General features: G+C 35.2%; 1 protein-coding gene across 17 annotated transcripts in view; it reads left to right on the forward strand.

The window, feature by feature from the left end:
- FKTN (fukutin) overlaps positions 1-25,614 on the forward strand; it is a 55,107-nt gene that overhangs the window by 20,067 nt on the left and 9,426 nt on the right. For 13 of the 17 annotated variants that reach the window (XM_025041378.1, XM_025041370.1, XM_025041392.1 and 10 more), the window contains 6 exons: positions 669-872; positions 5,391-5,668; positions 6,336-6,468; positions 11,643-11,772; positions 13,785-13,918; positions 17,517-17,644. In XM_025041378.1, the coding sequence (XP_024897146.1) occupies positions 669-872; positions 5,391-5,668; positions 6,336-6,468; positions 11,643-11,772; positions 13,785-13,918; positions 17,517-17,644 (1,007 nt within the window). Of the gene's footprint in view, positions 1-668; positions 873-4,539; positions 4,762-5,390; positions 5,669-6,335; positions 6,469-11,642; positions 11,773-13,784; positions 13,919-17,488; positions 17,645-25,614 lie in introns of those variants that run through there. The other 4 variants (XR_003043829.1, XM_025041389.1, XM_025041395.1 and 1 more) reach the window with 3 other exon arrangements.

Genomic DNA, 25,614 nt, shown 5'->3' on the forward strand with positions numbered 1-25,614 from the left:
GTGGGACTTAGTTTGTTTCTATTCTAATTTAAAATTTTATTTTTTTAGTAGAGGACTCTACTTACTGCCCACCAGAATTGTATCTAAAAATTAATTACAGTATTAGAAAAACTATGTGAATGGCTAAGCAGGCAATGTATTTTAATTGGGGTCTTTTCCTTAGAAAGATTATTAAGCAGTATTATAAATATGAAGGAAAGTGGCATATAAAATAGGTTTTTGGTTTCCAAAAGGTTGACTGATTTTTAAAAGCTAATAGATCTGGTATTTCCTCTTGTACTTTTGCTTCAACAGATTTAGCTAATATCAAGAGAATAATTTGTAAGCTTGATGTTTTCATCTCTGATACTACTTTTTCTACAAAGATTTTCTTATTCTTTTGACATATAGTTAATTAATAGCTTACTGTTCTGTACTTTATAATATGTTGCATATATTTTTACTATAGCATATTTTTATCTTGATTTATAATTATTTGTTCATCTTCCTCAGTAGACCGCATACTTCTTGAGGGTAAGGACCACGTATCATTATTTTCTTAGCATATTAATAAGGATGGTATCTATCTAGTACACACTCTATGTACTTATAAAATTAATAAAATTTAATAAGATAGATTGTTGTATCAGTTTAATAGAATTAAGGGAATTCTTTTTTTTCTCAAACAGCGTGCAGTTAAAAAATTTATTATGCTAACAACCAGCCAAAATGTACCTGTGTTCCTTATTGATCCTTTGGTTCTGGAATTGATTAATAAAAACTTTGAACAAGTCAAAAATACTTCTCATGGCTCCACTTCAGAATGCAACTTTTTCTGCGTTCCAAGAGACTTTACTGCATTTGCCCTACAGTATCACCTATGGAAGAATGAGGTAGGATGATTTGCTTTCAGATAATGGAATGTGTCTTTTACAAAAAATATGGAATTAAACCAGTTTAAAAGGTAAAATATTACAATTTTTTCTACAAGTTTTTATATAAATTGTATCAGGATATTTTCAGCTGTAAGTAACAACACAGTTACTAGCTTAAGCAAATAGGGAATTTATTTTTCTTGTGTAACAAGTGGTTAAAAGGTTGACGGCTGTGGTATTAGTTCAGCTGCTCACTGACATCAGGGCTTGTGTCACTGAAGTTCTTTCTTCATTCATCTCATCATCGCAAGATAGCTCTCATGGCTCCAAGGCACCACATTCATGTTCAAGCTGGAAGATGAGAGGAAGGGATAGTGGTAATATCCATCCTCTGAAGGAAAAATTTTCTCAGAAGCTTTTGATAAACTGCTTATAGCTCACTGTCCAGAACTATGTTCATATGTCTCCTTTTTGTGAAGGAAGCTGAAAAGATAGGTTTTTCGCATTTCCATCAGTGTAGGCAGGCAAGTAGGAAGGGATTTGGCGATGAATTTTCAGTATCTGCCACGTAAGGTGTATGTGACAGTAGCATCCCTCGTCTATAGCACCATTCTTTCCACTTTGTAAGTGCACAGTACTTGTTTGGTACTGAAGTGGGGTGCTTCTTAGGTTTATCCAAAATTTGAACTTATATTTTTATCCTGCTTAATGGTTACAGGCAGTAGTCAGACAGTAATAATAATAGTAATAATAATAAAGGCTCAATCACACATGTCAAAACTTTGCTTACTTCTTTATTTGGAATACCTCTAAAATCCCAATTTCACTGTTTTTTTCATTCTGAGGAGTTGTTACTCAAGTAAGAATAAGAAAATTAACATCAGATTCAATGAACTAAACTGGTTAGTCAGCCAGCCACGATAGACTATGCACTAGTTCTGCAGATGAATCTGTTTTAGTTGTGTTGACCTCCGATAGGTGGGGTTACACTCCAGGGTGATGATGTGGTCTGAGAAAGCAGGATAAGCTACCCGTTTTCTTGATTCCCCTGGGCTCTTACCCTGGGCCTCAAAAGAATGAGCTTTGACATATTGCTGGCCTGTGGTTCTTGTTTTTTTTTTCCTCTCAATTTTATATTTTGAAAATATTTAAACTTACGGAAAAGTTGGGACATGGTATTTTAAATGTAATTTTTTACTTTTTAAATCATAATAATACTAGTACTAAGTTTAAAAAGTCAGATAATAATGCAGAGCTTATAATGAAAAAAATAGTATCTGCCTCTTCTTTCCCCACCCATTATTCCCACTCCCAGAGCCAACCACTTTCCACTGTGTCTACCTTGTTTATCTTCTCATCTATAAATGAAATACTTATGCTTCTATTTTTGATATTTCATATTTAGATTACGAATTATTAGAATTTAGCTGTTATATCTACTTTGTCTCATTTACACACACACTTCTCCCACTATCATCCTAAAATAACAGTATCACAATTTATAGTTAAATCAGTAGTCAGTGTTTACCTTATTATGAAAATATAATCACACACATGATGCCTAGTTTACTCTGATTATATTCCTTTTCTTATACAACTTTTTTCTTCTTTGTTGTTTGCTAGTTTTCTTTATATCTATTAATAATCCATTTGTGAACTCTGCAACAGAAATATGAAACTCTCAGTATGGTCTATCATATCAGGTAATCTCAGTTCCAATTTTCCTTTCTTGGTGACATATTCCTAGAGCTCTTGGACTTTCTGCCCTCATACAGATTGATTTGCCCTGCAAATGTTGTTCTGTAACTCCTCTTCACATTTGAGGAATTCCCTTCTGAGAAAGGGTGAATGGGAAGTTGAAACCTTGCATATCTGAAAATGTTTCTTTTTACCTGCACATTTGATTTCTAATTTGGCTTATATAGTAGTTAGCTTCTGCTGTGTAACAAATCACCCCAAAATTTAGTGGCTTAAACAACATCCATTTATGTACCTCATGATTCTGTGACCTAGCAATTTAGGTAGGATTCAGCTGGGCCTTTCTGGTCTCAGCTAAGCTCACTTATGCAGCTGCTAGTCAGCTAGGCAGCTGTGCTTCCTCTGGATGGCAGGTTTTCAGGTGTAGTGGTGGAGGTGCTTGGGCCTTTTGTTTTTCATTAACCAGGCTAGTCCAGGCTAGTGTGAGAAAGCAAAAGCCGGCAAGGTCTCTTGACGTTGTTAAAACATTAAAATTTCTTATCCGTTAACATGAAATATATGTCCTTTAACTTCAGGTATCCTTTGATGTTATTTAATAGAATACTCTAATTTTTCTTACAGATTTTACACATCTTTTGTAAGATTTCTTTCTTGCTACCTTATAGTTTTTTGGGGGGGAGGCAGGTATTTTTCTATTTTTCTCTTTTATTTCCAGTTCTTTATTATAGGTGAATGAGATGCTTTTGACTTTTGTATTTTGATATTGTTTCTCAGCAACTATACTGGACTCTGAACTCTAAAGATAACTTCAAATAGTTTTTCCCTTCCCCTCTCTCTCTCTCTCCCATCCTCTTTTCCTCCCTTTCTTTGTCTTTTTCTCTCTCTTTGAATATTGATCATTGTATTCTCTGCATATTGTAGTCTTTGCTCTATGATTTTTCATCTCTTTTTCTAATGGTTCCACTTTTAAACAAAATCTTTAACGCCATTGATTTTTAAAATATTTTTACTTGAAAGTTTTATATTTTTATTTTCTAAGAACTCTGTGTACTGTTTCCTATAATAGCATTCTTGTTTTATGGGGGCTGTTTTGTTTTTTTTGCTGTGCAGATTTTAAAGTTTTGTTTGTTTAAAAAAGTTTTTTGCTCCCTGCTGCATTTTGTTTTTCTAAATCCCTCTTTCTCGTTTTTTGGGGGTTTTTTTTGGTATGGTTATTGGTTTTATTTGTTTTTCATGATACAGATTTTCTACAATATTTGTTGATCTTTGTCTTTCATATTTAAGAATAAGGCACTGAAAACCAATTGGAAGCTTTTTGTTATGGTCAGACCTCATTAATTGGTGGGTTTCACTATAGGATAATAAGAGCATGCCAGCATTTTCACTGGAGAGACTCCCAAATGTCATTCCTATTGGACTGTGTGATTTCCTCATAATGAAAAGCCTACAAGGTTTATAAACCCTTTTTACAAAGAGTATATATAATGTTCCTTTATTTTCCCAAAATGAAGTTTGTAGAAATTATAACCTATCTGCATATATAATCTCCCAAATCAATATAGTGTCTTAACTCTAATAAAGTAGAAATAAAAGGAAATGTATATTTCAGTGTTTAAATGCTCAGGCATGACCACACTGGAAAGCATACTAAAATAATTCAGATGCTTGTACTTATTAGTAGGACCACTGAATGTGATAGCTTCAAATATTATTGAATATATTTTTACTAGTGTGGTTTTCCAAAATAATGAACAAGTTTCCAACAAGAACAAAAAAGAAAAATTGTCTCCCCTTTAACATGGCTATGGTATTCCTAGGAAATGGAGGCTCAGATAATTATAAACAAGTTTATCACTTTGTAATTATCTGATAGAACATTTGAAATTATGCAAGACACAGGATAGATTTTTCAGTGTTCCTGACCTAGGCCTCTAAATGCCAGGCATGTCCTCTTCAGTCATTATGATAACCAAAAATATCCCCACAGATTTCTAAAATGTCTCTTGGATACAGTACTACTTGACTTGACAACTGATACTTTAGAAGAAAGGGAATATGCCACAGTCGGCAAAATGGTTATGACCAGAGCCAATGGAAGAAGCAAAAGGCCAGCAATATCCAGAATAAGAACACCGGTTGACATTTATCCTTTTATACATATGACATCATGCAGAGCCCTTGGATGTTCCTCCCTAAAACTTCTCCCAAGGTAGAGCTAATTAGATTAGTAGATCTAATTACTATAGACTTAATCTGCATGCGATTTTTCTTAATTAAGACCATTATTATAAAGTGCACAAACCACTGCAAAGGCAACTGGGAGTAGATTTGTGCAGTTCAGACTTGACCTAGGCCTTTACTTTGTCTCAGTCTGTTTTCTAATGATTTGCATTATGGTGGGCTTCTATTATGGTAGCAGATGAGATATAAACTGAGTTGAAACGACTACTTTTTTCAAGCACGTTTGAAGATAAGGTTAATATAAGTTAAATTGAGAATTACAAGTTTAAGTGTTATCCTTATATGTTAACATTTATTTTATAGGTACTAATCAGAGAACACTAAAATGAGCATCCTCATTCCAGGGGAAAATGTTTGTATTTATTTTCATAAAGAGGGTCTTTGAACACATCTTCCAAGCTATGTAGTTTCTCTTTTAGGTACTTTCCTTTTTTCTCCCATCATCTCCTTCTCCTCATCACCCTCATTTTTAAGTCTTCAGGCAAAGAACAGATTAGCACAAAAATATGTGTGGCTTAATTCAGTGTAAGAATCATTTTAATTTTGCTACTAGTATTTGGTTTTAAATATTTATTCTTGCTGTTTCTTTGGTTTCAGGAAGGCTGGTTTCGGATAGCTGAAAATATGGGATTTCAGTGCCTAAAGATTGAGAACAAAGATCCCCGGCTAGATGGAATAGACTCACTTTCTGGAACTGAAATCCCCCTGCACTACCTCTGCAAATTGGCCACTCATACCATCCACTTGGTGGTCTTTCATGAAAGGAGTGGCAACTACCTCTGGCATGGCCATCTACGACTCAAAGCCCACGTTGACAGGAAATTTGTTCCTTTTCGAAAGTTGCAGTTTGGTCGGTATCCAGGAGCTTTTGACAGGTAAATTCAGAGTCTAAATGGGAAATGCGAAAGCTATATTGTCTAGTCATGAATTCTTACCTTTTTTTTTTTTTAACATTTAGTAATTAAACCTAATATGCAGTTCACATAAATCAGTTTTGAAATGTAAATATTTAACAGGAAGAAACTCATACACAAATGCACCAGGGAATTTATATGAGAATATTCATAGCAACATGGTTCTTAATGCCCCCAACAAGATGTTGCATATTCATACGATAAAGTGGTACTGTAGGGCAGGGCAGTGAATGCACGAGCACTCTGTACAATGACATAGATGAATCTACAATGTTGGGTGGTAAAAGCAAGGCATAAAAGAATGCAAATCTTATGGTTGTAAAAATTTCAACACAGGATAAAATATGTTCATGGGTATACACTGATGTAGTAAAAATAGTCAAAAGATACAAACTTCTATTTATGAGAGAAATAAGTTCTAGGGATGTAATATACAGCAAGGCGACTATAGATAACACTGCCGTATGGTATATTTCAAAATTGCTAAGAGTAGATCTAAAAATTGATATCTGAGATAATTGAAGAAAATATGCTTGATGTTTACTATTTTGCTTATGTTATATATTTTGAGGAGGCTGCCAGTGCTCTGGGTTAAGTCCTTAAAATAAATCTTAACTTTTGTTTTCAGGCCAGAGTTACAAGAAATTACTGTTGATGGACTAGATGTTCTCATTCCAAAAGATCTAATGCACTTTCTAGAAGAAATACCACACTCTAGGTTTATCGAGTGTAGGTATAAAGAAGCTCGAGCATTCTTTCAGGTTAGAGATAACCAGATATTATACTTTTTAAATTAAAGGACGTGTGTTTGTTTTTAATATTTTGGGGCAAGGGGATAAAGAGATGGAAAAAAGGTAAGGACACATCTTTTTTGATTTATCTATTTTCTTCTAGGTTGTTTTAATTTTTTAAAAAAGTAGACTAACTTTAACCTTAAAACCGTTTGATATGGTTTGATATTTATGGAGACCTTGTTGGATGGTTTGATATTTATGTGGCCTTGTTATATTTGGATAGATTTTGATAGGTTTAGCATTGGCTTCTGCTTTCAGTTAGGATTGCCCATCAACTTTATGAAAGATGGTGTGTTCTTTTCTTGAAGCAATCGAAGGAGGACGAAGCCACTGCAGAAGATAGACCATGTGAAAAAAATCTTAGAAAAAATTTCATAGAAAATACAGTTTTTCTCAGCACTGATGCTGAATATGAATTTTTCTGTGTGTTTATGAAGGTTCTGAAGATAAATGCTATACAAAGACCAGGTGCTTTTGAACTTTACTTTATTCAGCTACCCTAGCTTTCAATTCAATAAACATTTATTGAAAACCTGTTTCCCAGGAACTCTGCTGACTCTGGGGATACAAAGATGATGTTGAAGGGCATGAAAGTTCAGTTCTAAGAGATGACATGAAACAAATACTGGGAATACAGTGAGATTTACAGTGGGGTTTCGATATCCTAATTCTTCCACTTGCCCTTTGTTTTCTGGGTCCCCTTTCGAAAAAAGCTATATACACAAGGACAGGAGCAGATGGGAAAATGAAGTGCCAGCTATATCATCACTGGTCAAATGCTCAACACCTGCAAACACAAAGTTTTTCTAGTAGGCTGTGCTGGCCCCAGGACCTAGGCCTGATGGCCAAAGTGGGCCTTCCTAACCCCAACCCCTTAAATCTGTAACTGTAGAGCTGTAAAACATACCCAGTCAGCCTCATGGATAAAAAGCTGGAAAACCACATGTTTGGATGGGCTTGCTCTAGCAGGCAAGTGCTGCCCATCATATCCCCACCACATAGTAACAAGAAGCAGAAGAGATGCAGTCTGGTGCTTTCACTTGACCACTCACTCACTCTGTTTTAAGGGAGTTCTGGTTGCCATCTCTGTCGTAGCAGTTATCACAGTGAACTGTGAATGTCTGCCTTGTTCCCTACTAGATTATGTGAACTTTTTGATAACAGGCATTTTATTTACCTCTGTGGCCCCAAAATCTAGCATGGTACCTGACACAAAGGAAAGATCTTATAATTATGGAAAAGTGCATGAAGAATAAGGTGTTCATCTGAATCAAATGATTTTTTTTAGGGACATTTATTAGAGCTACTCCATTACCTACAAGCATTTGCCCAGACTCATTTTGTTGATCTTTGTGGGAAGCCAGTATAAAATGTAAAATGTTTCAAATATTGATAAATCGTTAGTATAGTGTCATTTTTTAATTCCATATTTTCATTCTATTGAAATTTTGAGGGCAAACAATCACATTTGAGTAAAAAATATAGATGACTAATGCTCAGAGGGCTTATCAGTTTATCATAGCCTCATAGTTTTGGTGTTTAAAGTACTATCACATAGCAAGACTATAATACTGTCTAGAGGTTTATATTCATAGCAGTATCAGGTGGAACTTTGGATTCATTCTTCACCATGTTATCTGTGTCCTCACTGCAGCAAGACAGACTTGTGATTCCTAATTTGTTTTTCTTTTCTGCTAATGTGTTGGTATTACTGATATATATTGCCTGATGGGACTGATAACTTTTTTACTTTTTATGTTCTTAAATGTTTCATTCTTCATCATTTCTTATGTTAGAACCATGATTAAAATACCAGCAGGGTCTGTTTTCAAATTGAAGTGAATATACATAACTTTGAACGCTTGATGGCGCCAAACTGTTGTAAATACAATGCCTAGTGTAAAACAAGAAATGAACAAATCTAAAAATATCATAAAGCAGACTCCTAACAGTCTTTTTTTTAAAATAATAATTGATTTGGAAACATTCTCAAACTTTCAGAAAAGCTGCATATGCAGTACAAATAATTTTCTTTTTTCTGAACCATTTGGGAGTAAGTTGTAGACCACTGTTGTAAACAATGCCTAGTGTAAAACAAGAAATGAACAAATCTAAAAATATCATAAAGCAGCCTCCTAACAGTCTTTTTTTAAAATAATAATTGATTTGGAAACATTCTCAAACTTTCAGAAAAGCTGCATATGCAGTGTAAATAATTTTCTTTTTTCTGAACCATTTGGGAGTAAGTTGTAGACCATATACCCCACAACCTTAGATAATTTAGTGTTTCCTAAAAGTAAGAACATTCTCCTGTCAGTCTTAATACAAAAATCAGGAAATTAACACATAGATTATTACTATTTAATCCCCATTCAGAGTTGTTCTAATTGCCCCAGTAATGACCTTTATCAAAATAGGATTCAGTTCAGAATCACATGCTGTGTTTAATTTTCGTCTCTTTAGCCTCCTTCAGTCTGGAATAGTTTCACAGTCCTTTTTTGACTTTCACGGCTTTGATGCTTTTGAGGATTACAGGCCAGATATTTTGTAAATTGTCCTTCATTTGGGGTTTGTCTGTTTATTCCTCACATTAGATTCAGGTTATACCTTTAGTAGGAGTAACGTTGAGGTGATGCTGTGCTCTTCTCATTACATGCTATTGCGTGCTGCATGATTTTGAATTGTCCCATTACTGTTGACATTCACATTAATCACTTGATTAAACTTCTATCTGCTGGCTTCACCTCTGTGAAGTATCTATTCTTTTTGTTATTAATAGGTATTTGGCATGAAAGTACTTTAAAACTGTGTAAATATTACTAATATCATCATCATACCTCTAATTTATTTGGTTATATCAGATGAACTCATGGTTTTCTATTTTTTTCAATGAGTTATAGTCCGTTATTTTCATCCTCAAATTGTTCCATATTTGGCCATTGTGAACCCATTCACAATTGCTTTTGTGTCTTTTTGACGTGTTTCCATCATTTTTTGAACTCTTTCTTGCCTTTTGGTACAAGACATTCTAGGTTTATTTTGTAATTTCCCTGCCACAACCCTGGAATCAGTCATATCTCTGAGTCCTGGTTCTTTTTAGAAGCTAATATCTGCATGTCAGATGTGCTTGTTGCCATTTGGGTTTTGCTGCACACAGGCCCCCTCAGTGATAGGAGTAATGTGTGTGTAAGGTGTGCAAGTGTATATATGTATACACTCTAACACATATAAGGGTTAGTTCTAAGAAATGGAATCTCTAGGAGTATCATATTAGGAAAGGTATATCAAGGTGAGGGTATGTCCGTGCAGGGGGCAGCCTCAGTAGAATGTAACTATCAGAGTAATGTTTTTGTAGAGCACAGAGTTTTCATACCTGTTAATTAATTTAATCCTTTTGGTCACTGTGAAATAAGGCAAGTAAGTGTTTGCTTTAACGGATAAGAAAACCGAGGTCTCGAGATGTTAGCTATGCAGTCATTATTGGCTGAGCATGAACTAAATCCTGGGGCTCCAAACCCCTAGCTCCAGGCTTTTCCCATTACAACAAAGATAGAAACCTGCATCTTTCATTCCAATTGTATGTATGTTCTAAGAGAAGTTATGTCTAAGGGTGTTTTTATCTTGAAGGGATCCCGTGTAATTCGTATAGTCTGGAGAAGGCAACTTATCTTTAGGAACTCCACTTTCTTCCAAGGGCTGCTTTTTGCTTAAGATCCCTATAATCTTTCTAGAAACTGATTCATCCTGCCATATTGTAAAAGAATGACAGGATATCTTAGGATATTGTAAGCATGGGAGGAAGCTATCAGTCATTTATTCATTTATCCATTTTATCAGTATGTGTTACTCACATATTAAGTGCAATCTAAATTTGTACTTACAGTGATGGAGAGATTCAGTACCTATCCTTAAGGAACCATTTTTATAGCCTAATGGAGGAAATATAAATAAAGTGAACAATTAGAATTGAATACAATAAAAATTATAGGACAAGTATATATGAGTGGTAACAGTTATAAGCTCACGAACAGATTATTTTATTTGTCTTTGTCTGTATCTAGTACCAAACATAATTCTTGGCTCTCTAAATGTTGAACTTAAGAGGAACACGGGGAGAATAAATACATACGTCTTCCTGGGAAAATCAGGGAATGTTTCCCTAAAGGCGGAACTGAAACCTGAAAGATTTTAGAAAATAACATATATAAAGGCACAGAGGATTGAAGAGTTGTGGTGTATTTGGGGAACTACAAGTTATCGCTGTAATATGAAATACAAGGAGGATGAAGTTCAAGCTGGGCCAATAGTCAGGGACCAGAACTCAAATGTCCTTGTCTGCCATGCCAAGAAGCTTAGACTTTGTCCCATAGGTAGTGAAGCATCCCTGAAGAATTTATGGTGCTTTCCTCAATTCCAGAACACTCTAAAAAGGAAGAAAAGCAAGAAGACTAAGTAAATGATAATATTATTTGTATAGAGCTTCACAATTTGTGAGACATTTTTCTGTCATCTATTAATTTATTAAATCTTCACAGTAGTCCTGCAAAGTATAATTATTATCCTTTAATTCCTGATGAGGAAGTTATATCTAAGAGAGGTTTGTTCTTTGTCTCATTCTTTCATCAGATATTCAAGTACTGCTCTGGGCACTGGAGATAGAGTGGTAAACTAAACGAAGTCACTTCCCTCAGAGAGCTTATATTCTGAGATGATATGCCCAGGGTTGCAGGCAAAAAGAAGCGAGGCTAGACTTGAACACGGATAATCTGATTTGAAATCTCAGGCTGTTTCTACTCTACTGTACAGTCTCGAAAGACCAATTACATCAGTGAAATAGTGCATTAGTTCTCCGTGCATTTGTCCAATCTGCTCAATTGTGATGTGGAGGAGGGTGTTGATAAGGATGTAAATCTTACCGTTTGAGAATCTTGGTTATATCTCTTCCCCTTAACTTGTCTCTTCTAGAATCTACTCCTATTGTCTTTATAAAATAAGTGTGTGACTAACAGGGAACTATGAAACTTCGTTTTTATAATAGGAAACTATATGGAGCTAATTTTTAATTTTAAATTAGATGTCACGGAAATAGTTTTAGCAATTTAGAAATGGCTTTAGTAGCTGACTATTTATTATATCTGTAGCAATACCTTGATGACAACACTGTGGAAGCTATGATGTTTCGGAAGAGTGCAAAGGAATTGTTGCAGCTCGCAGCCAAAACATTGAAGAAATTGGGAGTACAGTTCTGGCTGAGCAGTGGAACTTGTCTAGGTAAAATTCTTGTTCTTTTACGTTTGTCTTTGTGTCACTTCGTTCTCTTTAGCTTCAGGGATGACTACTTGAGATAGATGACAAAATATCAGTGGTATTTGAAGTGCCATATTTATAGATAGAATAAACGTAGTGCATGGAGCAACAATTTATTAATTTCTTTGAAGAAATTAATTTCAGAAACATAAACATGAGTCAGGAAGGTCATAATCTGTGTTTACCAAAAATAATTTGTGTGTATAAAATTTATATCAGAACATGTAGACTGATTCTCAGGTAATTCTTAGATTATCATTTTATCATTTCTATCAAAAAGATTATTGTTGCCTTTTAAAAGAAAACAACTCTATTCAGTGTCGTTACTTACACATACAGACAACTTGCACTGCACCATCAGTTTCTAATGAGAGGAGGACTGAAGGGGACTGTCATGAGGTCCTCCACGAACCTTTTCCAGGTCATCGATGGTATCGCCAATTGGGCATCACTGCCTTACCATGTTCTATTCATTCCGAGATGGGCAAATGGAGACTTTTCCGGAGTCCTTCGGCAAGTTGCTGTTAGAATCTGAGAAAGATTTCTGGTTCTCTTTCCTCTATCTGTTAGATCAGACTTCTTTGAATTTAGAATTATTTAGAATCTTAAATTTTGTTGTTTTTATTCTCTCTTGTTTATAACTAGTTCGTTACAACTATATCTGTTCTTTCTTGATTATAACTATATTTGTACAAAAATTAATTCTGCTTCCGCTTTTATAGGATTACCATATAATTTATTTTCTAATTCAAGAGACTTTTAGAGTGAAAGGGAGTCCCATTAATACTTTTGTTGGTATAGCAAGCATAAACTGTATGTGGTTATCCTATCTACCAGGCTTTGTGGAAAATTCACAATTCACATGGTTCTTGCTGTCAAGGAGCTTATAGCTTGAGTAAGCCAAAAAAAAAAAAAGTACATCTCACACATGTATATGGTATGTGCTTTGAGGTTTAACTTTTTGAAGCAAAATTGTTTTGTAGACTGTGTCATCAGAAATACTTCTCAATCATTTGTCATGATTTGTTTAGAGTTTTTAGCCCCATGGTTTTCTTGATTTGGGAGCATTTATAAAATGGGGGAGTTGGATTAAGGAGCCTTGCATTTTTAATAGTTTATGATTCTTTGATAGATATAGATTATAGATTTTTCTCAAACTAGAGGAGAGACCCCCATTCTAGGCTTCTAAAGATCCATGTTAAAATAAAGTGAAAGTTGAGAATTATAAACAGTTTTGCCCGATAGCAGTACCTATAAAGATAATTGTAGACATTTATTTACTTTTTAAATAATTGAGATGGAAAGCTTAGATGGATCATAGGGGAGACCCAGGAGCCCTTAGTAATATTAATGGGTAAATTTTGTGGGGGTTTTTTTTTTTAGAATAGTATTATAGCACATGATTGAGAAGTGGATGTATAGCAAATACCTAGAAATACCTTTTGACAGGATGCTGAAAATTGAGATTGATACTACTCTTCTTTATATGATCCATTAGATATGAGCTGTTCAGAGCTGTTAGATTCTCTAAAACTGCTCAAGAAAGAGATATTGTTTAACCAAAAGAATTAAATTACATTTGTTAGTAGATCTTAAAGGCATCTTCATTACAGGTTTATGATTAAACATTCTCAGAAGTAACGTAATTCTTTGAAGTGAATGGCCCAGTTAACATTATTAAAGCTAATAATTTATTCAGAAATTAAAATATTCATGAACGTTTTTGAGGATTCTGAGTGCTCAGACTGGTAGAAATGAAGGAAGGAAGGGAGAGAGGGAGGAGGCGAGAAGGACAGTTTCTTTAACAGGTGGGTTCTTTAACCACAGAATTTAGTTTGAGATTTAAGTTTTAAAGAAATAATTTTAGTAAACTACCCTAAGTCTAATTCTATGAAATAAGGATCGTCCATTATAATAATGACTAATTTTTTCCAATCTAAAGTTTTTAAAAAGTTTTCTCATTTATTTTTTTTTAGGATGGTATCGGCAGTGTGGTATTATTCCTTATAGTAAAGATGTTGACCTAGGAATTTTTATACAAGATTACAAATCTAATATGATTTCAGCATTTCAGGATGCAGGACTTCCACTCAAACATAAATTTGGGAAGGTCAGTAATAAAAATCCACTTTACCTCATAAGTAACACCTTCAAAAGTAAAGTTTATATTAAGCAACTCAGAAATGGTTAAGAACATTGCATGCATCATTTTATCACTAAGTATTGGCCAGGATGAGTTCAGCAGAAGCTTTTTACCACTTGTGACCTCTGCACTACTTAAGGAAAACTAGAAAATCTGGTTTTCTATTGACAATGAGAAGGAGAGAAAGATCTTAGACTCTTGCAGATGAATTTGTTCCGATTATATTAGCCAACACCATAACGTGTAATTAATATAATGTACAATTAATAAGTAAGAATCCTACCTACCCTACCTGAAGTTATGTTTTTTCTCATGAGTAGTTTAATTTTATGGTCACTTAGAATTTTATTATCAACATGAAACATTCCACTGATTGCTAAGGGTTAGAAATAAGGACTCATTTCAAAGAGTACTTGAATTTCTTTTTTAATTAGTTACAAGTATACCATACATTGGTTAGACATCTATATAGTTAGTAAAATGATCCCCCCAATTGCTTCCTCCCTCCTCTAATCCTCCACCTAGACAATGTATTATTGCTAATTGCGTTCCCTATGCCATGCTCCCCATCCCTGAGACCATCCATCAGCTACCAGTTAGTACTTCTTTAACCCTTCACCCCATTCTCCCAGCCTCCCTAACCCCCCTAAGTGAAATCATATAGTGTTTATCTTTCTCTGTCTGACTTAAATACCTTCTAGATTCATCAAAGCAATATCTTTTTCCAGCTTCTCCCTTTTCATATGCTGGGGTCTTGTTTTCTTATCCTTTCAGGCACTCTATCTTTTGGTTGGAGCACTTAATTCTTTTCTATTTAAGATACTTATTGATAGGAACGTAGTTGTTACCATTCTTTATTCCTGTTTTTGATACATGTTTTTTCTTCTTAAAGAAGTTCCTCCAACATTGCCTGTAGTACTGGCTTGGTGTTGATAAATTCCTTTAGCTTATTTTTGTCTGGGAAGCTCTTTATCTGTCCTTCAACTCTAAATGATATCTTTGCTGGATAAATTATTCTTGGTTGTATATCCTGGGTCTTCATCCTGTCGAATATTTTCTGCCCAGCCCTTCTGTCCTGCATAGTTTCTTTTGAGAAATCAGCTGCCAGTCATTTGGGTCTTCTCTTACATGTAATTTCTTTTTCTCTTGCTGCTTTTAGTATTCTTTCTTTGTATTTAACCTTTGACATTTTAATTATGATGTGTCTTGGTGTGGGCCTCTTTGGATCCCTGATTTTTGGAATCCTCTGAGCTTCCTGAGATTTTATGTCTATTTCTTTCACCAGGTTAGGGAAGTTTTCCCTCATTATTTCTTCGAACAGCTGTTCAACATCTTGATTTTCTTCTGTTACACCAATCAGATGAATATTTGGATCCTTAATAGGGTCCTATATCCTCCTTAAATTATTTTTATACTCTTGGCATCTTTTTTCTTACCATTCTGATTGAGTATCCTGATTAGCTATCCTGTCCTCTAGATAGGGCATATAATCCTCTTCTTTATTCACTTTGTTTATTCCTTTTTTATTCCATTTAATATACTTCTCATCTCAGATAATGTGTTCTTCATTTCAGACTGGTTCCCTTTTATAATTTCTACTTCCATTTTTATGTTTTTTTTATCTCTTTGTTGAAGTTCTCACTGAATTTAAAAAGTTGATCGAGCATCTTTATAACCAATGTTTTGAACTCTACATCTGTTAGATTACTTGACTCCGTTATATCTGGATTTCTGTTCTCTTCTCTCATATGGTTTCTGCTTCTTTGTCTTTCCATTTTGGTTGCCTTTCTGTGTCTATTTCTATGTACTAAGCAAAACTGCTAAGTCTCCCGGTCTTATTAATGTAGATTTGTGAAGTAGGTGTCCAGTGGCACAGTCCTGACAATCCACAGATGCTGTGCTTATAGTTACCTCAAAAGGCCACACCAGAAACCGAGGCCAGCTGCCTCCACCAGTGTGAGTCTCAGAAAGGAGCACCTGACTCGCTGAGGATATACCTGGATGCGGCTTGGGTGGGGCCGTGAGTTGGGCGAGGCAGAGTTTCAGGGAATCCTCTGGGTGGAGCGACCTCTGTTATCACAGTTTGATGACATCACAGCTATGGCGGCCCTCTGTCCAGTGCATTAGTAGCAGGGAGAGCTCAACAGGGAACAATGGATACCGCCCGCACTCTGTACCAAGCAAGTCTCCCCTCAGCCCTCAGTGCGACAATGTCTCCCTATAAGTCCCTGGCGCTCCTTGCACACAGCCAGACGGGCACTGGTGCTCAGAGCGAGCAGGTCTTTCTCCGCGAAAATCCACTTGCTGTCATGGCCCCTTTAAGAGGCGTCTGCCGCTGCCGGAGCCTCTATCTCAGCCACTCGGGACTGGGCAGCCTCGCGTCCTCATCCCGTCCTACCGTCTGCCATTGCAGGGTGCTTTCTTGGATTTCTCCCTAGTTGTATGGTTGTTTATCTAGATCTTAGGTGATTTTTCCTTGCTACTGCTCCTTGTTTCCATCACAACTTTGATTTGGTTGCCAGAGTGATGAACAGAGCCTCTATTATCTATGCCATTTTTTTTTCTCTGAATTTCTTTTTTCACCTGTCCAAGATCATAGCAGTTTTCTCACAGATCAACTGGGAGTAGGTCATTGTGGCTTGGATGAAATCTCCTTTTAGACTATTTGATTCCTATGCTGTAAGCCAGTTACCTTACTCTTAATTATCTTGTTCCCAGGGTAGTGTTGTCTTGGAAAGCAAGTAGAAGTATGTTTAGTCACTGGAAAATTACTTTCCTCATCATAATCATTTATGTTTACTAAAAAATTTAATAAAATACTTCCCTGAGATCAAAGTCAAAGCAATAGAACTCTGGTCATTCAGCAAACATTTACGCAACACTCACTCTATGCTTGGTACTGTGCTCTGCACCCAGGACACAAAGATGACTAAAGTATAGTCCTTACCTTTGAGGAGTTCACTGTCTAATTGGAAGGAAAAAAATGCATAAATAATTATTATGTGATTAGTGCTGTGACAGACAGATGTACCAAGTCCAATGGGAACATAATTATTTGTAGAATAAGTTTCTCTAGGGAAATACTCTCAGAATTCTTTGTATCTTTAACTTTTCTTTTTTTTCATGTACATAACATAATGATCTATGGTATGTGTATGGGTTTCTATTATACAACATTTACTTAGTACTTATTTATTGTAATGAGAAACTTCTCTCCTGATAGTTTTACTTGATTATTAAAAGGAGTGATTTGTCTTTGGTTCCTTTCCTTCTTTAGTTAGAAAGGGGCTCAGGGACAGGATGTGCTGCAGAGTGATAATTACTACTGTAAATCATTATCCTGAGTTGTCATCAATTATATTAATTGTATCAATATTATTTTTATATAAATTTAAGAAAGAAATGATGATGTGCTATTGATGCATCCTAATTTCAGAGGTGTTCCAAGCTGAAAAAACATGTATCCAAAATCAGTGTTCTCTCTCTATAAAAACATTATCTTATTTTAATTTAAAAAATATATTTCCTTTGTTTCAGTCTGTGAAGGTTTTCATCTTCCCTCTAGGTAGAAGACAGCTTGGAACTATCTTTCCAAGGAAAAGACGATGTGAAACTTGACATTTTTTTCTTCTATGAAGAGACTGACCATGTGTGGAATGGAGGCACTCAGGCCAAAACAGGAAAAAAATTTAAGTATGAATCAGATAAGTATTTATAAAAGGAGATATGGAAATAATTTCAGAAGGCTGAGAAATACTCTGTCAAGGCTCTAATATTGGCTAATACTTTCTCAGCTTACCTGTAGAGCCCAGTTATGTTTGTGAAATGAGACTGCCTATCAGGACACTCTACTAGAAGTAAGTGTCCCTGAGTTTGTCAGTCCTAAGATTCATTATGATTAGGAGCCCTTGAGTCATCAGAAGGGGAAAACCACAACAAGGAACACAAAAACTGGGCCTAGAGCCTGAGCCAAAAAACTGATTGGCTCTGAGAGCTGTAGGAGCTTGATAATTTAAAGAGATAGCAAAGGTGAAGTGAAGTTTCAGTGAAGTTGAGATTGAGTGGGGCTGAGGCCATGAGTGCTGGGCAAGCTCAGGTATATGCCTTTAACATAGACTGAGGGCTGATCCTTATTGTGCTTAACAGCTACTATGTTTTGTCAAATGTAAGATGATATAGATTGTAAGATGTACCATTATTTTAGTGCCTCTAAGAAAGAAAAACACTGCCAATTATAATTGTAAGACACATGATTCACAGATGGAAAAATTGGGGGCGGGGGGTGTCTCGGAACTGAAGGAATGCAGTATGTCAGATTGGCATTTTAAACATTTTTTTTAATGCTGTCATAGTAAAACTCCTTGATGAAAAAAGACAAAAGTGACATTAGAATAACTATGCTCTCCTTTGTGGTGCAGTTGGCCTATTCTCAGTTCTGAGAAAGAGAGAGAGAATGAATGGGAATGAGAACCTAAAGAGCAGGGGCTTTGGAGTCAGGAAGACCTGGAAAACCTCAGCTACAGCTAACTAATGTATGGCTGTTAGCTTTTCTGAACAATAATCTCATCTATTAAATTTGGGTAATACTACTTACTGTGTGTCAGGCACTATTCTGAACATTTTACATGTATTCACACATCTAATCCTCAAAACAACCTTAAGAGGTAGCAATTCTGTGAGGCACTGAGAATTGAAGTAGTTTGTTCAAGATCGCATGGAATATAAGTGGAGTCAGACAGCAGCCTCTCGCTAGAGTTCATTCTTTTAACCACTACTCTCTATTGCTGCCCTAAAACACCTGACATATGAGGCTCTTAGCGTAATGCTCAGCTTTTATTAAGTAAATGGTGGTTATCATTATTATTATTGAATGTTATATTAATATTATCATTACTGATGTGATTACTGTCATTACTGTTATTATCATGGTAGTTATGTGACCAGTAGCATAGACGTACCTCACCAACTAGCTGAGATTGGGACATTGAATACATTTGAGCCATTGGGCACGGGGGAATGTTCTGTCACACAGAAGAGGAGTTTCCCGTTCAGCCTGGTTTCTCCTGGGAACATTGACATATGCTACTTGGATGGCTAACTCTTTTATTTGAAGGCAAGAAGTCTCCATGTAAAGTTAAACTTGTTCTGGAGGTTAGTGAGTAATCCAAACCTTTTTCTCAACGTCATAAAGTATTCCCAAATTGACATTGACCTCAAAGCATATTCTTGAAACTTTCATTTATTATAAAACACTAGTTTGCTTTTTGACAACAAACATTTATTTGTATAAGTTGTGATTATAAGACAGAAATTAATAAGCTAATAAATGTATAATTGCTATCACTGTGGTTAGGTGAATGGCAGGTGTTTTTAATATCTAGCTACAGTTTGTTATTCAAAATATGATAAAGATGCCAAATTTAATGTATAATTTAGAGGCTTTTTTTTTAAAAAAAACTATAAGATAGTATAGCATAGAAATTAAAGGCATGGAGCCAGTCTGCTTGCTTTTGAATCCAAGCTTTACATTTTACCAGCTATATTGCCTTGGGAAAGTTATTTAACCTGTTTGTGCCTAAATCTTCTCAAGTGTAAAATGGGAATAATAATAGAAATTGCTACAAGAGTGGTTTTAAAGATTAAATGAGTTAATACACAAAAAGGGTTTTGAAGAGAATTAAGCATGCCTTGAATGCTAAGAAATTATTAGCCTCTGTCATTAATACTAGTCGTAGTAGTAGTGGTAAAGAAAATTATTCCTCTTCTTAGTCTTATGAGAAATTTACAGAATAGAAGCCGATATAATTATCTCAATATTAGACTGCCAAATCTATTCTTAGAGAACTTGTATGAGAATGTCACCTTTTCTAAGAAAGATAATTTCTGGAGCCAGAATGATAATCCTATTATTCTTTAATTTCCTTCTAAGGCTTGAATTTCTTTCTTACTGACATGATCTGAAACCCACAAACCTCAAAAGAACTGTTCATTTCTAACCACTACATTTCTGGATAGAAAGAGCTTCTTTCATTCTGCTTTAACTGCTCTTTATGGCGGCAGTGTTTGGGAAGTGTGAAGTGTTCTGATTATTTAACAAGAGAAATGAGCAGTGATAGAACTGTCTGGACAGATGGTGTGAGTCCCAGATTTTCTATCATGTTACCGTGACCTTAAAAGGCAGAGAAAAGAACAGGGGATGGCTGCGTAGAGTAGTTTCTTTGGAAGATTCCCCCAGCCATATGCCATTTTCATTATTTTCAGCACTATTTACTGAAGGAACTGTAGTATTTTCATCACTACTATTCCTAGAAGAAGAAGAAAAAACCTTTAAAGCTAGTCTAAGGGTCTTTTTATCTTTATAATATTCTACTTTTTATTCATGTAGAGTTAATTCTGAGAAAAGCTTAATATCATAAGATGCTTACCATTTTTTAAAAGGTCGAAGAAGAACTCAGAAAGGAAGAAAAAAGTTACCCATTTCAAAACTTTACCATATGCCTTCAGAATGATATTTTTGGTCTTAAGATTTAATAATAATTATAATATTAACCGCAATAATAAAAACATATCTACGAGGGTATCTGCTAGATATCAGGTACTTTATGTTTGTAATCTCATAATCCTCACATTATCCCTGTGGCTTAGGTGTTCTTACTCCCTGTTAGATATGAGGAAACTAAAGCTCAGAGAAATGAAAGAACTTCCTCAGAGTCATCTTGCCATTAATGTCACGAATAAGATTTAACTCCAGACCTGTTGGGCTCTAAGCCTTTTCTTCTAAATGTTAATAGATTAAATGAGCTAATATATGCATATAGAGCAGTATCTGGCATATAGTAAATACTACATGGTATTAGTAGCTACCGCTGCTGCTATCATTACTATTTATTATTACTATTACTACTACTGTATTGCTCTGGCACAAAGCATAGCACCTTCAATATAGCGGAAACTTGGATTAGTTATTCTCTGGGCAAGCATTTTCTTCCCAGGTCTCATATCCATTCTATCCTTAGTTCTCAGTCCATTACTCCTTTACCTAAATTCATTCTTTTACCTAAAATCTAAATTCCATTCTTAAATATTGTTTGGATTTTTTATATTTATTTTTTCTCCAGAGTTCCAATCACCTGTAATAAAAAGTGATGACTATAGTAGTAGTTATGCCTCCAGGATGTGAAGTTTCTGTTGCACAACTTCACTGTTCCTACAGACGACCCGCATTTCTTTGGGTCATTTCTTTCTTTCCCATCTGAATCAACTGATACAAGTAGTGGCCAGAATTTGAGAGGTAATACTAATGGTAGTAATAAAAATTAATTTTTATTGAGTATTTACTATGTGCTAAGCACTATGCCAAGCTTTTATGTACATCATCTCATTTAACCCTCACAAGTTTATAAGAGAGATTTCGTCACTGTCACCTTCATTTTATGGAAGAGGAAATTAAGGCAGAACTAAGACTCAAACCTAGGGCCATATCACTTCAGAGCCCATATTCTTATCCATATACAATATTAGTGTCACCACGCTCTCTATCGTATTGTTAATGAGCAGGTTCTTAAAAAATTGTTTCTTTCAACATTATTTAGTTATAACATCGATGAGATGCTGTAGGAACATAACTCTCATATTTATTTGACTATGGTAAAATTGGTTTCATTATATGTCATTTTGCTTGAAGTCTCAGAACTTATCAACAATGTTAAGGGAAGACTTACTGTACTGCCTCCATGAAAATAGCCCTTCCGTTTATTGACATCGTCAGGGTAATACAGCTACCTCTTTATTTTCTAATAGGAAATCCACTACCCACTGGTCTGATAGTGGGTTCCTTATACCTTCTGTCATTTGCAGTTTCTGATTTTTGTATATATTTTCAGAAAATTTGGATGGGGGGGGCCTAGACTCCCATCCAAGTATGGCTCCAATATAATTTGACATTTCATTTCTAAAAAATATATTTACTAACTGCTATGTGTTAAGGGTTCTTATGCGAATATGACTTAGTTTCTTCTTTCACGGATCTCATAATCTAGACCATGAAACAAATATATTCTATCAGCAGTACAGAAATTAAAGTACAGTCATGCGCCACATAACGATGTTTTGGTCAACGATAGACCGCATATATGACAGTCCCATGTGATTATAACACAGCTGAAAAATTCATATTGCCTAATGACTCATACTGTCTTAATGTTATAGTGCAGTGCATTCATTACTCACATGTTTGTAGTGATTCTGGTGTAAACAAACCTACTGCACTGCCAGTTCAATATAAGTGTGGCACATACAATTATGTGTAGCAGCGGTCCCCAACTTCCGGGCCATGGACCAGTACTGTTAGGAACTGGGCCGCACAGCAGGAGGTGAGCAGAGAGCAAGCAAAGCTTCATCTGTATTTGCAGCCACTCCCCAGCACTAGCATCACTGCCTCAGCTCCACCTCAGATCATTAGGCATTAGATTCTCCTAGGAGCACCGGTCACTGGTGCCAAAAAGGTCAGGGACTGCTGATGTGTAGTACATAGTACTTGATAGCGATAATGAACGGCTAAGTTACTGGTGTATGTATTTACTATACTATACTTTTTATTGTTAAAGTGTATTCTTTCTACTTATAAAAGAAGTTTACTGTAAAACAGTATGCATGTTGTGATGGAAGCAGCCTCGTATATCTCACGTTTACTGAGTCTCTTGATTGCATCATTTCTCTTGTGCTTGATTTAATCTCGTGTTTTCTATAGTAACATGCGGCACAGCCTTATATTCTTTAGGCAGTAGGGTATACTCTATAGCATAGGTGTGTAGTAGGCTATACCACCTAGGTTTGTGTAAGGTCTGTGATGTTTGCACAGTGATGAAATCATCTAATGACACATTTCTCAGACAGTGTCCCTGTCTTTAAGCAGTGCATGACTATATGTGTCATGTATACCTGAGATGCCAAATCAACTCTATCTAGAAGCAATGGCAAGGAAGTGTGGCTTAATAGAGAAATTTGTTAGGTAGACTTAGGAGGAATATGGAGAAAGCCCTAATAATACATTTATTTAACTATTTTTCTATTTAGATTTTCTCATTTTTTTATAATTTTCTATGAGCATCTTTGTACATAAAGTAAAAGCTTTATTAGGGATTATTTCTTTGAATAGATTTCCAGAAGTAGAATTATTATTATTGTTTGACTGTGCTGTTTCAGAAATCCAGAGGTACATGGGCAGTGTTCTACTACCAGTAAAAGTATAACATTTTATTCCTCAATGTCTTTTTATCTTTCGACTCCTTAAGGCTCTTAGTACCTGTATAGGCCTCTTCAGTTTTTCTTGTCACTGTGCTTTGTTCTGCTTGCCTTTTTTCTCCCTTATTTTTTTTAAGTAAACTTTTTATTTTGTGACAGTTTTAGTACAGAAAAGTTACGAAGATGATACAGATAGTTTCTGTACACGAGTCACCCAGTTTCCCTAATGTTAACATATTGTTACCGTTGTACATTTGTCAAAACTAATTAAACAACATTGGTGCATTACAATTAACTAAACACCAGACTTTATCCGTATTTCACCAGTTTTTCCACTAATGTCCTTTTTCTGTTCTAGGATCCAATCCAAGATAACACATTGCATTTAGACACCCAGCCTTTTGAAACTTGATTTTAGTCCAAGATTTTAAGCATGTCACTAGTAGTACCAGATTATTATACATCTTCACATGTCCCAGTTCTTCCTGTTCAAGGGCATCGAGTTGTCTCCATTTTGGAGGTGCTCCTCAGTACTTCTAACTAGAAATAATCTAACTTCCTCTGAATTTCCATAGATTCTGCCCCACACCTCCCCTTTTACCTCTCTTGCTTTATCTGGGTTCTTCTGTTGATTTGTCTGTACTGTCTGAGTTATATTTAGAATCAGGCCTGGTAAATCTGGCTGAGTGATATCTGAGCCCTACTTGAAACTAAAATTAGGTCCTCTTAAGTACAGTCTATGGTGTTTTGTTAAGGTGAGACGATGACACCAGGTCGATGACTTGATCCAGCCTGGCATCTTTAGAGAATCAAAGCCATGAAGTTAAGTCACCCCAGTTGTTTTCAGTCACCCTGCTTCACAAGAAGTTAAAGACTAGAGTTAGTTGTTGAATCCCCACTCATAGGTTCTCTCAGCTTCATAGATACTATGCTTTGTAGTTTTAGTTCTCAAAAAACACATTTGTCTTTTTAGTACTTACAGCTGTGAAGCTAAGAAGGCAAATTTGAATAATTTAAGTGAGTATTTTTAAAACATTGGCTTTTCTAAAAATGATCTCACATTTTCTACTCTGTTTATGCCTTCATATTTTATAACATATAGATTATATCTTAGGTCTCCTTAATTATACTTCCAAACCTTTAGTGAGTAGGAGGTGCAAAATTAAGTAATTGAAGAAAGAACTCTGAATGCATGTTATGTGGTAATTGTATTCTTATACAGTATTTAGAAGTGGCAATTACTTACACAGTAAGCTTTGTTTGTTTTTTAAGAGATTACCTCAGAATGAATAAATAGCAGATCTTTTATTTACGTGAAGTAAATTACATTTTTTAAGACTGCCATATATTTTGTTGTTTGAATGTAATTCTATAAAATATTCTGTAAGGTAGTATTTTGAGAGATATAAAAACATATTTTCATGATAAGACTTGTACACAGATGTTTATAGCAGTGTTATTCATGGCAGCCAAAAAGTGGAAACAACTCAAATGTCTATCTTCTGGTGACCAGATAAACAATTTATGGTCTGTTAAAGCAATGAAATACTGCTCAGCAATAGAGAGGAATGAACTCCTGACATATGCAATAACGTGGACGAATCTCCAAAACATTATGCTAAGTGGAAGAAATCAGATAGGAAGAGTACATACTGTGTAACTGCATTTATTTCAAATTGTAGAACTGGCAAAACAAAGCAAGAATGCAGTACGATCAGTGATTGCTAGGGGCCAGGGTAGATTGACTGTGTGACTGCCAAAGAGCATGGGGAGCTCTGGGAAGCAAGGTGATAGGAATGCTCTATATCTTGATTGTTGGGCAGGTTCCATAGGTAAATGTATTATATGTGTATCTGTCAAAACTTAAAATGTGTACATTTCATTATATATATTTTCAGTATATGTAAAATATACTTTGAAAAAGTTGATTTAAAGTTTAAAAAAGAAAACAAAAATATTTATGACTTATGAAACCAATGCTCGGAGAAAAGGGCCCAGGATCACAAGTTAAAACAGGGAATCTGCGACCAGAAACCATGAATTTGATCAAGGCAAGCCTAACTGAAGTAATAAACTTTGAGCCTTTTGCATCTTATTGGAAAAATTGGGTAATCTGAGATCAAAATAAAAGAAGCCTTGTGCATTTCATATGTAATTTGAAATCATAATTTAATCTCCTTTTTAAATTTTTTATTATATTCAAAGAGAAAGTTTATGAAAATTGTGTGAAAGAGAGAAAGCAAGCACAGCTAGAATCTGGTTGGTTGTTGATGAGCTATAGATCTAGTTTTTTGGTGGTTATGCAGTAGAAATAAAAATCTCCTGAGACTTTGTCCTCTGGCTTTAAAGAAAAATTTTTTGCATGCTTTAAATGGATAGTTTTTGATATGGTTATTATGCACATGCATTTGGGTGTTAAA

Source organism: Pteropus alecto, unplaced genomic scaffold (assembly GCF_000325575.1).
Source record: "Pteropus alecto unplaced genomic scaffold, ASM32557v1 scaffold111, whole genome shotgun sequence".
Lineage (NCBI taxonomy): Eukaryota > Metazoa > Chordata > Mammalia > Chiroptera > Pteropodidae > Pteropus > Pteropus alecto.